Here is a 14,178-nt window from a genome sequence, read left to right on the forward strand (position 1 = left end):
AATTATATTTTACATGGTTAGAAAAGACAGTCAGCATCAGTTAATGTTTGTGTCACTATGCCAACGGTTTTCAACTGACATCTCTTGGCAGAATGGTAAAAGCATGAGACTGTATTCCCTTGACAGCCACTTAAAATGTTCCTCATACTCTAAGTGGGAATTTCAATCTGGAATAGCATTTAGAAGTATTAAGTCAAAGGCTTTTGCCAGCTCAGTAAATTCTCAACTGATGAAGCTTCTTGGATGTGTGGCGATACATCTTCCAGAACAAACAGTAAAGAGCAGTTGCTTTTGACTTAATACTTCTAAACATTAAAAAGTATGTGATAGAGCAAATGTTTATACTACTGTTATGCTACTCATTTGTATCAATATACAAAAATCTGATTCAGCTAAAACGTGCAATTTTACATTTGTCATTTGTTTTTTAGTTTGTTAAAAAAGAAATGTATTGCTTTCCTTTTGTAGATTGGAGTCCTCCCATTGTTGCCACGATGTTTGGCAGCAGCTAACTCTGTTCTGGGAGTCCATCCATTTCCTCGCCTTGATGTTCTCATCGTACCAGCGGGGTTCTCCAGTCTGGGCATGGCCAGGTAATGACACCCAGGTTTTTGGAAGAAAGGTGAAGGGTGTATAGTTAAGGCGTAGAGTTAGGAAGTTAGAACAAATTACACAGAGACAGCTACAGTGACCAACAGGCTAATAGGTTAAAAAAAATATACATGAAATCGATAGTTTTGTGAGATAGAGTATTTGGCTGATACTCTAGCCTTTACCCCATGTTGTTTAGTCAGGAAGCGTGTCAGATGTGTTTTTCACACACACGTCACATGCAACAGATAGACTCTCATTGTAATCTATGCAGCTGTCTGTACTGACTCCATGCAGGCTCACGTTTCAGTCGTATCTCACGAGCGTAAGCGCAACCTGAAGCATTTATTTACGCTTCAAGTCTATCTTCCTCCATTTCATGCGTGTCACAACAGTCGTGTACTGGGCTCTGAGCACTTCCAACACACGGATGACCTGCGCTCAACATTGCACCTGAACGCCTCCCGTGTAGACACATGGGTTCTGCTCTGCTGATGTGCTGCTCATGCTAGGTTTGCTGTCTAGACACAGGGTTACAATCAAGTGTGCAAGGAAGTTGAAGTAAATGATTAATATTTTTCTATGGATTTGTACTCTTCTTGGTTTGCATTTAAAATACAGTACCACTCAAATGTTTGGACACACGTTCCCATTCCCTTTAATGAGAAAACATGTCCAAACTTTTGGCTGGTACTGTAGGTGTATGGAGACCATTCTTTAGAAGGGCAATAATCTACAAATTGTAAAGAAAACAACAAGCTTTGCCACAACAAAGCTGCAGCTCTGCCTCTGGTTTGTTTGTTTTCTTTTTTTTTCAAGTAGAACATTTCTGGGTAGTGTGATTAATGGCATACTTCACATTTCAAATCCCCCTCACCATGTCTAAATCTTCTTTGTGGAAATCTTCCACATTAAAAATGTTTACTGAATTCAATAGTCCAACCGTAACTCCCTCTAAACTCCTTTCTCTTTTTTCCCTCAAACATAACCGCTTTTATCACTGGCCTGTGGGACTTATCGTCTGACCTGCTAGCATGTCTGTCATTTCAGGTTTCAATTAGACACTGAATACTGCCACCACTGAAATGGTTTCAGTAACATGAAAAATAATCAAGCAGCACTGCACTGAAGAAAGACAAAATCTAAGCGCATACAAATTTGCAGACAAAGGACCTTTTTCAGCATACTCTGTCTCAGTCTTCTTTCATTGTCCCATCATTAACCCTAGTCATTAGTCTTTCTTTTTCTAGTTCCTTCCTTCCTTCATCCCATTCCCAAAACTCACCACCTTTCCAAACAGCTCTCTCCCCTAACCCCTAACCCCCCTTTTATTCCACCCATTTTTTACTGCTGTAATGAATTCCCGCTACATCTTTTAACCTGTTCACAGATTTTTTTTCACTTTTACAATTTAGCCATGAAGTTGACACTTTGATCCAAAGTTTACACTATATTTTCTCCATACCTTCTTCCAAACCTAACATGGCTCTTCCTTCTTCTTTCATTCATTTTTCCAACAACGTCAAAGTCCCCCAAACCCTAACCCCTAACCCCAAACCCTGACCCTCCTTATGAGAGAAATGGCTTACCTCTACTCTGGGTACAGCTTAATTGACTCAGCAAGCCAGTCAAAAGTCTGCTGTGTTATATCTTTTTTTTCTCCCTTACCAGCAGTAGTTTCAGGTGGTCTACAGGCTCTCTGGTCCACACTAGACCTGTGTGTATTTATGTATGTATGTTTGTGTGCAGTTTTAGTAGAGGTCTGGGGGTAGGTGTGTGGGCGCAAAGCCGCAGGATGACAGATTCACTGTCTCATGCACTATAGATAATTTTCCTCTATACATTTCTTTGTTCTCCCTTCACCCTTACTGTGCCATCTTCTCTAACGCCTGACACCTTTTCCATAATAAATCCCTTTTTATTACTATACTCTCCCCTGTTTTCTGTCATCCTTCTATCCCAAAAACTGGCAATGGTCTGCTTCTGTTACTTCTTCTTCACCATTCACTCTTCTTCCTATCATTTCATCTCCTGACTTTCTTTGCCACCATAATATTCCTCAGTCTTTCAGTCTCCTGCGTTTGATGTCCTTCTCCGTCCTCTCAACTTTTCTGTATGGTTGATCACTCTTCAGTCTGGCCTCTAGCATTCTACCATAGTGACAGTTTCTCTGGAAATCAAGTTTTATATTTTCTCTGCAATATAGTACTTTCAGCTGGCATATGGTATGCTTGTAGATATGACTGAAAGTCAGCCGGTAGACATATGAATGAAGTTAAAATTGGAAATTGAAGCAAAATAAAGACCATCAGTGTCTGGCCTTTTTAAAATTGTGTTGATAAAGTAAACTGATTAGGGTGGTCAGTGAACGTTGTCCCACTGTCTGCGGTCTGCAACCACAGTCTCACTTTCTCTCTGTCTGCCTTTCTTTTCTCCCCCAGCGGCCTCCCTGGAGAAAAGTACCCCAGACAGGATATGAGCTCATACCTGAATATGTATTCTGGGTGAATTTCTGACGTTATAGCCAAGTGGTCTCAATCAGAGACATTTTGAAGGACAGACGGTGACAAGAGGGTCACAGTCTGGACCTAATTCTCAACTTTGCATATTTATTACGACAACTGTATCCCAAAACACAGAGTGCTCTTTGATCTACGAAAAATCTTTCCCCTCATCTTGTGAAAATCCTTCTCCGTGCTGTATTTATTTTGAACGGACGTCAAGCGCTAACACAGGGGCTGTTCTGCTGTGGCTGTTGCCTGACGGATGTTTTCTTTTCCTTATGAGGATAGCTCCCAGGCACTTATCCTTCTTGCCCTGGCTGCTTAAACCCCAGTTAGCTGCAGATGACAGAGAAGAGATTTAGGGCCTTCATTAAGCTTCAGACAGCACCTGCACTGACTCCCTATAAAACTCTGCATGGGTCTCAACCCTATGTCATCTCACTGCATCCTCCCCTCAATGCGGGTGGTTCAGTTCTGCATGCCCCCGCACTTAACCACAGGTTTGTGTCATAAGGAAGGCGTGGAGGTCAGCCAAAATGGAAGTGTAGATTGAGATGGAGATGAGACGAAGAGGGTAAAGGCGGGGTTCACGACAGGCCAGCGGACCCCCAGGATGTGGGAGAGGATGTGTGGATTATTCCCAGCAACAAAAGCCATTAGCCCCTGGAAGGACTTCAGAGACTGGCGCTATTTAATCTAGAGATTGGGAGGTATGTGGGCCCCAGTGCTTGGGACCAAGCCAAGCGCAGTTTTTGTGCAGTGCCCCAGTGGAAACAGCAGGAGAGGAGGGGCTGTGGGCCAAAGAGCTGTGGCAAGGAGGCATGAAGCTGTTGTAGTGTGATACAGAGAAGGGAGGGCCAAAGCGAAGCAGGGGAGGATTCACAGTGGCGTGAAGTTTTTATACTGAGATACGGAGAGGGAGGGCAGGAAACCGAAGATTAAGAAGTCAAGTAAGGGCAGGTCTGCATTCAAGGGCTGTGCCACGTACTCTGTGCACCCACAAGGCTTTCTGATTCACACACACACACACACAAAGGGTACCAGGCATGCGCAAATGTAGTTTAGTAGTTCATAGGATTCTCTATAACCAGTTTTACTTTGTTTTATGTAACAATGAGAGCATCAATCAGTTATATTTCAACATAATTCTTATGTTCTACTTTGGCTTCAGGAGTTCTTTAGCAGTCCAAATAGTCAACAGATGCATATTAGCTTGCAACAGGCATACTCTAACATTGTGCCAAACAATATTTTCTCTTTCTTTCTGTCTCTCTGTACACTTGTATATCATCCACCCGTCTCTGTTGGTTCCTATGACAAAACAGCCTGAGATTGTGGAATGTAGCAGCAGCAGCAGTTTTACCTCTCCTCGTGCTATTAGTAAAACATTTAAGGCATCGAGGAGCCAACAAGGGAGAGGAAGAAAAATACAGTATGGTTAAACATTGATAGAGTAGATAGAATGAGGAATGAAGAGGTGTCTGAGATGAGAGGAAAAAAATAATAAGGTATGTATGCTGTCAGTAAGCACAGTTGGGGAATCCCTCAAAGTTAATACAGTTTGCAGTTTGAATAAAAAAGCTCATTGTCCTGAGTGATTGAATGACATTGGGAATGTTATAAACTGAAGCTCTAAATATAATGAATCTGCACAGTGTTGTCAAGGTCAGATCTCCCGCTGTATCCTGAACGTTTGTAATTAGTATTGTGTGTGTGTGTGTGCTTTTATTTTTATGTGCCTTAGCTCATTCTGTTTTTTTTCTTTTTTTATGTGAATGTGTAATCACCTCATTGCATCTCAACCACGTCATTTGGTTCCGAATGGGAGTGACAGGAAGGGCACGGCATTTCCTCCCACTCTTTGAAGCTGAGGTCTATGTGTCCCAAAGCGTTGGCTGGACTTGTAGTACTAATCAGAGATCACTGTGTTTTCAACGTGCCCAAATGAAGAGATGTCTGACGTCCCTGAGAGAATGGTGGTTTCCCCATATTTTGTTGGGAAATGACACAAGTGTTGAAATGGGCCTTTTAGTTGTGTGGGTGATGTGGGTTTTGTTTTGCTTCACTGTAGACAAGCAGATTCCTGTGCTTGTGTTTGTATGAATGCACGTATTGTTCAAATAATGGTGTAAGGATGTGTATTTAGCACGATGGGATGATGTCAGAGGAATGTCACACAAATCATTTGTCATTGTCCTACCTGCTTTTTTTGTGAAATTAACATTTAGAAGTTAACATATTTTCTCCTGAAGTCACAATTGAGCAAGATCAATGTGCAATTTTTTGTTATTGCTGTTGGGATTTTTTGTCGACAGGCGAAGCGAGGGTTGCACTACAGCACTTGATGGCGGGCTCTGATAAACCTGGAAACATATCTGTCTCTCAGCACGTCTCATTGCACTTTTATCACCAGCTTCCTTGATTGTTGCTGGGTTTTTTTGAAGCAGAATCACAGAAACACATCGCTAAAACAGGCCTCTTACAAACCTGTTTATTGCCAAAATAGTTTTGATATTTCTCCAACTATGAAAATAATATGCACTGATATTAAATTCCTAATCCCCTTGTTTTGGTCAATTCTTTTTAAGCAACACTCAACTCATAGGTGGAGGCTGCCTGAAATAAAATGGGGGGGGGGGAAGGATCAAGTAGTTAAACTGCTAGTTCTACTTGCAGTACAGCCAAATGAGGCAGCCATATAGCTGTCACAGGCACTAGGTAAAAATTATGACTGGTGTATGGCTCTTGACCTCTCTAAGTGACACTGGAGGATTTTCAGCTTGACTTCAGTTGACTGCGTTGTTTGTTTATGGGCTAGCAGGAAGTTACATTGGCCATTGCTCCCTTTTGGGAGGAAGCAGTGAGCTGTAGTGCCGGAGGGACTCAGTACCCTGCAGGATAATCCCCTGCTGCCCTGGAGCTCTTTAGTGTGCCACCTGAGCTCTTTTTCATCTTTTATAGGACCAGACCCATGGTTTTGCATGTTTTAACCCATTAACTGGAAATCACATATACTAGCCGCAGTTTCCCACCGCTCACCACAAGTTTGGATTTCCTGCCTTCCACACTGGTTTTCATTAAATTCAGTATGGTATGAAAATCAACATTTAAAACCTGGTTGACTTCTGTTGTTACATTAATTTTTTTTTGTTTAGTTTTTTTAAAAATCAAAGTTATGTTCTTCCCGCTTTGTAATACAGTTGAAAGGAGTGTATTTATTTCAGACTTGTAGCCAAACAGCAACCTTTTCAATGCAAGAAATTGTTAGTCTCCTCAGCTTGATTTTCTGACAGCAAAGCTCATTAATGCAGTGGCAGCCTCAACTCTTGGATGTCTGAACAACCTTGAATGCACTGCTGCGGAAGGCTCTTTAAAGTGGTGAATGCTCAAAGGTGCATTACCATGTACCGATAACATAATTTTGCATCGTAATGTTCACTGTGATGGATAACAAGTCCCAGACTTCTGCAAGTTGATTTTCACGATGCACTGAAATGACTGCAAACTGATGCTTCCCTTGGACTGAGGAAATAAATCTAAAAACCTGCATACTGTAGAAAATGGTCAACAATAGTGGGATGAATTATGCATAACCAGTAGCATTTGAAAGATAAAGCTGATCACTAAGGAAAGATCATTAACTTTAAGGAAAGGCATTGCTGCTTGTTACCATCTTAAATGGTAAGAAGATGAAATATAATAGCATACCACAAAATGCAAATTAAATAGATTAGATGATAATCTTAACCTGCCCTAGTTTCCAACGTCAGTCTCACTCTTGGCCATGACTCCCCATCACTTCGCACCCTTACTGAATTGCATCTCCTGCCTCCTTGCTGACCTGTGCTGTCCCCTTTTTCCTCTCTGCCTCCTTTCTTCATTTCTTTCATAGTCCTCCCACTGCTTGTCCTCCTCTCTTCCTTCTGATGTCTCAGTGGATTTCTTGCCTTTCTGCTCTCCTCCCCAGTTTGATCCGTGATGTAACTCTAGAAGTGTGCGACACAGACCTGCTCTTTCAGAAGTCAGTTGGGGGGTTCGGGATGGGGAGGGCGGGATGTGGGGGGTCGGATTTTTTGGCACAGGAGACAGCTGTTAATCAAATAGTCAAGGGTGAGGTGTTTCTTTCTTCCCACCTTGAGTGGATCTCCCCCTCTTCTGAAGCCACACAAAGAAGCCCAGCAGGTTGAAAAGGCAGCTCTGCATGCCTGCACCTGGACAGAGGGTGAGGGAGTGTCCTGTGCACACTTTTAAAGTGATTGCAAGTAGTTAAGAATTTTAGGTGAGCTTTATTTCTTTTCTCCAGTTACCCTTAGCTGTCCTGTTGAACACAGCTCCAAACCCCACAAGCGCTAGCCAGTGCTATCCATCTGTCCTTGCTTTCTTGTCTCTTTTTCTTGGTCAGAACTTCCTCTGCACTCTTAATGAAGATAGCAGGGTCCAGTTTAGCAAGTGTTTTGTTATTGCAGGAACATTCCTTTCTAGTTATCTGGGGCCTCTCTGCTTCCCTTTTCTATCTGCAGTATAGGTTTACCTGCTCTCTATCTTCTCACAACTGAAGCAGCCACCTTTTAACTCTTACACTGCTTGACAGGAGAGGGTTATACACTGCGAACATGAACAAGAAATACATGAGTATTTCTCCACAGGAAGAATCAGCAAACAATTTATGCATGATAGTTTTTTAATTTAAAATTTATGACCAATTTCAAGGGTGTATATGCTACATTACTCAAAATTATAACCGCTGTTGTATATGCTGTTTTTTTCCAGGTGACATATATGCCTCCATTATGATCAGTGATTGGTAAATGATGGTGTGTTGCTTTGAACTGCCCTCTGATGTGAACCTGCTGGCAACAGCTGGCATATAGTCATACATTTAACAGTAAAACAGACACACTGTGCCATAACTCTGGATCAAAGGCTGTAGCAATACAGGCCTGTCACTGCACACCCATTCTACTAACTAATGGATGAGTCCATAGGACCCATTCCCTGGAGTGATGGATGGGTCCCACTGTATGGCATAGGGGACGCTGCTGCTCTTGGTGTGCATCCTGGGGCGTGTGTGTGATGGTGGAACCTAGAGGATGAGGGTAATTTCATTTGTCTGTGCAAAGCCAGACGGCTTAATGTCCGTGGGACCTCTGCGCTGAACCGGCCAAAATGAGACATTTGAAACAAAGTGCTGCAAAATGCTCTGCGGTAATGCTTCCCATGTCTGGGTTTGCTTTTAGCCTCAGGGAGAGAACTGTGCTCCAGGCTAGTCTACCAGTTGCTTTCACCCTATAAGCTGTTTTTTTTTTAAATCACAATGTTGCTTCATTTAAACCATGTACGGTTATTATTATAATAATTTAAGGACATTTTTGACTCAATTCTATCTTCTGCGTACCTCCTTCATTATATAAGCCTACTTAAAGGACAAGTCTGGCGATATTTTATATTTTTCTTATTGTCAATAAATCCTACGGAAAGACCAAAACCAACAATGACTTGATCCTGCTAACAAAGTATTGTCTGTGTAGTCAAAGCCTGATTTAGCTTATTCCTCTGTGGCATAGACCTTCATTGTTGTCCAAAAAACTATTAAAAACACATGAATGAGCTACACCATTACCGTGGATGACATGTTCTTTCATTACTCTTAACATGGGCACAGTAGTCTATTTTGAGCAAATCCCACATACTGTACTGTACACTGTCCTGCTGCTGTAAATACTCACCAGTGCACCAGATCCATAGTCCTCAACAAATGCATTATTTGCTCCTGTTTGAGTCACGTTTTGTTTAAAAAAAAGCTACAACATCCTGTTGGTTTAAGAAGATTATTAAGCCTTTTATAAAATGAAAAGTATGTATTTGTGACTCGTTTTTAAAGACTGATATCTTCAGTAGGTATAGATTTGGAGGCTTGGTGCTGAAAGTCCTAAAATATAGAATATCATGAGTCTTACATCTTTAAGCATTTCACTTTACAATTACTTTGTGCTGCATTCTTCCTCAAGTGTCAACATCTGTTGATTAACACCCCGTCAGTGCCACCTCTTTTTAAGGTATTTCTTCAGTGTGAACAATACAATTTTGTACATTGTTACTTGTCAAAATGATAATTACTGTACACATGTTCCAGTGATCATCTATTGTAGTATTGTGTAAATGAGTTTTTGCAAATGTATTTACACCTTTAGCCCACAGTATATCAACCAGATGCAAGGTTTGTCTGACAGGCAGACAGCCTAGCCAGGTGGCAGCATGAAACCTGTAGAGGAGAAAAAGCTCTGCTCACTGGCTAATTTCACTTCGATCTCGCCTTCATCCATCTTTCCATTCTGTCAAACACTTCATATATAGCCTCGCAGTACTGAGCAGTCTCACTTTCCATCTCCTCACCGTCTCATTCTCTCATGTTACATAACATAGAAAAAAAGAGTATTATTTATTATGCCATAGGCAAGAAATTAGAATCCTGTGAAATAGATTTGTCCTGTCTTTTTCATTGAAGCAGTAGTTGTATTGCATTAGGAAAGCCTGTGAAACTGTGGATGTGTGAACTGTAGGATTTTGATCGTGATATTATGTTTGTCTTTGGGTAGGTACAGTATGTTTATAGAATTCCTCTTTTCTCATTGCCACTTATTGCTTGTCCTTTTTGGAAGTATCTTTGTATCCTGTGTTTTTTTTTAACACTAATTTCTTGCTGTTTGGTCTCCAGTATATTGACAACATACCAGCCATGTAACCCCTGAAGGATAGCTTACCCTTGTAGACAAAGAAGTGTCCATACTGTTTTAAATCCGTGCCCTAGGATCACTGCTCCAGCATCCTGCACACACACAGACACCCCCTTACTCAAGAACATTCCTCTGGCATGACATCAGAGTTTGGACTCTGTACTAAACAAGGAACAAACCGCACTGTGGATTGTTTTACTGTTAAGAGAGGAAGGATCAGACATCTGCTATCACTTCCCAGCTGATACGGATTCAAAGAAGCTTTGCTGAAAGTATGTGGGTGTGTGTGTGGATGTGTATGGAATCAAAATAGGGTCATGAGTATTGTAGTTGTGTATTACCGTATCTGAATTTGTGAAAACATATTGTATGAATACATTCAAATGTGTGAATGTGTAAAAACATTATGATCAAATGAATTCAAATGTTTGAATGTATAAAAAAAAAACATTTAATTTTTGAATCCATAAAAAGATCTGCAGCTGTGCATGACATTTTGTGAACGTATGAAAAAGATTTGCACAAATAATTTTCAATGTGTGAGTGCATATAGAAGATTTGCACCAAGGTTTGCGGTTGCACATCAAAGGTTTGCAGTTGCAAAAAAGGTTTGCAGCTTATTTATTTTATTTAATCTTTATTAAATCAGGCAGTCTCATTGCGATTAAGATCTATTTTCCAAGAGAGACTTGAGAACAAGAAACATTCATAAGACAAGAACACAATCAGCAGACAGAAATAACTACACAATAAACAGGGAATTAATAAAAACAGTTACAAGAACCATAAAAAACATCAGATAGTGAAAAAATCTCCAAGGGGAATTAATACTCAAGTTGGAGGGCAGTTTGCAGTTCATTCCATTTAAAAGGTGCATAATACCTGAAACCAGTTCTGCTAGCATTAGTCCATACATGAGGGAAATCTAACATTAAGTAGTTACTGGATGGTGTACTGTAGTTACTAGATTTAAATGAGAGAAGAGATGTGAGGTAGTTTGGAAGCATCAACAGTATAGCTTTATAGATGAATAAAATGAGATGGCTATTTCTTCTTGACTGAAAAACAGTCCAACCAACATTGTGATACAGAGAACAATGATGAGTACGAAATGCGTCATTTGTACTAAAGTGTAATGCATTGTAATACACAGGGTTTAACTGCTGAAGTGTTGATGGAGCAGCATGATAATACAGAATATCTCCATAGTCAAGGACAGGCATGAAGGTTGAATGCAATAATTTTACAGTTGGAAGAAGACAGGCAACCTTCGATTCTATACAAGAAACCTAGTTTGATTTTTAATTTTTGAGTCAAATGTTGAATGTGAATCTTAAATGATAGTCTGCTGTCAAGCCAAATTCCTAAGTATTTGTATGACTCAGCAAGAGTAATATGGGTGCCATTTAAAGTTTTAATGGCAGGATAGAAAACTAGCCTGTGATTAAGGAGTGATAATTGGAAAGCACCAAAGGCAGACTGAAGGTGAGTCAGGGCCTGGGCTGGGGAGGAGCCTGAGGCATATAAAATTGTATCATCAGCAAAAAAAAATGGACATTGAAGCATTGATTAGGAAGAATTATGTTATTTATGTATAATATATTTTACTGTTAGGAGTTAGCTGGCATTAGCGTCTAGCCTGTCTCTGTAAACAAATGTGTATGTGAGTTACAGTAACATTGGAGCCTACTGGAAACAAACAGGTTGTACATGTCTGCATGTTATTGACAGAGATGCCAAGACAAACTATAGCCTGCATGTTTAACTATATTTTAGTAACCTGCACCAGACTAATCCTCACTGACTACATGCTGTGACAGTATAACTTTACAGGCTATGAACACATCAGCTGTTTGACACTGGGAAAAACATGGTTACATGTATTTTGATTTTTAGGCTGACACAACACAACACTTTATACTTACTGCAGTGGAATACTTTAAATTTGCCTATAGCTGTATGTATTTAGGACATGAAACCTTCAGTGAACTGATCACTAAAGCTTTTTCTGTGTTGTATTCATAGTGAGCTACAAGGAGCCAATGTGTGTTTGTCTGCTGTCATCTGATCAACTAATAGAAGACGTCTCGCTGCCAAAAATTTTCGGATCCACCATACAAAGTGTACTGAAATGATCAATGGTGTGTTGGCACTGTATTTTCTTAAAAGACTGGTGGCTGATATTGGTGACAACAAATACAGCCTCTGTCTTGATGAAAGCATTGCTGTAAGTGTCTCAAAGTACTTTGGGATCATAATTTGGTATTTTAGTGAGGTCAAGGGAAATATGGTGGCCACTTACCAAGGCCTTCTTGAGATGGAGGGAGGGGATGCTGGATCAATAGCACGGGCATTTGTAGCTTTTCTTGGTAAGTGTGGCCTTAAGAGGGAGAACCAGCTTGGCACTGGTAAAGATAATGCATCTGTGATGACAGGAGTGTACAATGGTGTGCACAAAATTCTGAGAGAGGAGAGTGACTTAAAACATCTGGTCCTCATTCGCTGTGTGTGTCACTCGCTACAATTAGCTGTAAATTCTGCCTCCAAAAACACAATTCCTTGTTAGAGAAACCTATAATTGGTTCTTAATTTCACCAAAACGCAGAGAGGCATACCAGGCTGTCTTTGAGACAATAAACTGTGGGGAGAAGCCTTTACTGATAACTAAGGTCTATGCCACACGTTGGCTTTCCATAGAGCCTGCCATGTCCAGAACCCTGGATTGGTGGGAGGAATTAAAATGGCATTTCAACCTCACCATGGCAAGTGAACACTGCTACATGGCAGATGTTCTACGTTTCATGCACAGTGACCCACAGAACCTCCTGTACCTCACTTTTTTTAAAAATCTATAATTAGTGAGTTACAGTCTGTTGTTAAAGCTTTTGAGAGGGAACATACGGATCCGCTCAAGCTGCTTGACTCTTTAATGAGGCTTACAAAGTCTTTCTGCAGCAGAGTCATCAAACCAATAGCAAAAATTGATGTGCTCAAAGAGCCAATAGACAGACTCACCTCTCCCAAGCCATACCTTGGCTATACATTTGAGTCCAAGGCAGCACAGCTGAACCTCTCTCCTGAGGAGGAGGATTGTATGCGAAGGAGATGTGTGAGGTACACCATCTCCTTAGCGAATGAACTAAGAGCAAGGCCCCCAGATAATGTGGAGATATTGTATCATGTCTTTGTTCAATGTGGGGGAGACACTAAAGCACGACAAGAGCCTGGAAGACATGACCAAACTTACAAGTGTGTTCTTGGATATTGCCTGGCCACAGTTGACAAAATTATTAATCAATGGAGGTCTATTCACCTTCAGAAATTGAAGGAAACAACAAACACTATGGCATTCTGGGCTGAGGTGAAGAAACACGGGGATGCAGCAGGCATAAACCCATATGAAGACTTGTTGGTGTCCTCTCTCTCCCAACCTCAGCTCTATTTTATATATTAGATATGGTTTGAGGCTGGCTGGAGGTACATGCTATAAGCACAAACTGCCAGATAAGGTGCTGCAGCTCTTTGGCACTTCAGCTGCCTATTCATTTAAGTCATGTCGTGCAGCAGATTCTAGCTCTTCCTCTGCATCCAACATTTTCCCACAGGGGGAGAGCACTGATGATATGAATCTCGTGGATGATGATGAATTCTGTCTGAGCACCCTGATGGAGTGATGTGGAATCAGACGAGAATCACAAACAGGTTTACAGTATTGTTAAATAGTTTTGTTTTTTCCCACACACAATGACTTTGCTTTGGTGTTGTGACGTAGGCTATAACAAAAAAACAAAACAAAAACAACTCAGATCAGATAAAACAACAAAAATGTAGACTATCCACATTTATACACCCCCTGTTTCTTAAGGTTGGAATAGAGATTAGGTTAGCTCAGCAGTCAGGGTAAGAGTAAGTTTAAGTTTCCATCCTTTTGTATCTTTTCAATTTGCTGTGTACATATTTGTCTGGCAAATTACCACATATAAATGTAGGCCCTATAGTTCATTAACTCCTGTCTACTAAATTATAATAGTATTTGCACGTTATTTGCGCACAGTTTGACTTTAATCCGTTAATCAATATACGCATACTGTTGTTCTTTTGTAAATATGGACATAGTTTGTGTGTGTGGCTTTTATCCTGAGTGGCAGCACACCACCTGGTCTTTACATACTGTTATTTGTCTGTTAAGCCACTAAATAGTTCTTGTAAGTTTCCATCCTTTTGTATCTCTTTAATTTGCTGTGTACATATTTGTGGCACCCATGTCTACCAAATTATCACATATAAATGTATAGTTGTTTGAAGTTACCTCTCGAGCTTAAACATAACGTTTGTTAAAAGGGTAGGCA

General features: G+C 40.6%; 1 protein-coding gene across 2 annotated transcripts in view; it reads left to right on the plus strand.

The window, feature by feature from the left end:
- The window catches only part of LOC122997984 (aminopeptidase O (putative)), an 80,339-nt gene that overhangs the window by 5,057 nt on the left and 61,104 nt on the right, over window positions 1-14,178 (plus strand). For both annotated transcript variants that reach the window (XM_044374435.1, XM_044374428.1), the window contains exon 6: window positions 469-593. In XM_044374435.1, the coding sequence (XP_044230370.1) occupies window positions 469-593 (125 nt within the window). The remainder of the gene's footprint in view (window positions 1-468; window positions 594-14,178) is intronic.

This window comes from Thunnus albacares, chromosome 2 (assembly GCF_914725855.1).
Source record: "Thunnus albacares chromosome 2, fThuAlb1.1, whole genome shotgun sequence".
In the NCBI taxonomy this organism is placed as follows: Eukaryota; Metazoa; Chordata; class Actinopteri; order Scombriformes; family Scombridae; genus Thunnus; species Thunnus albacares.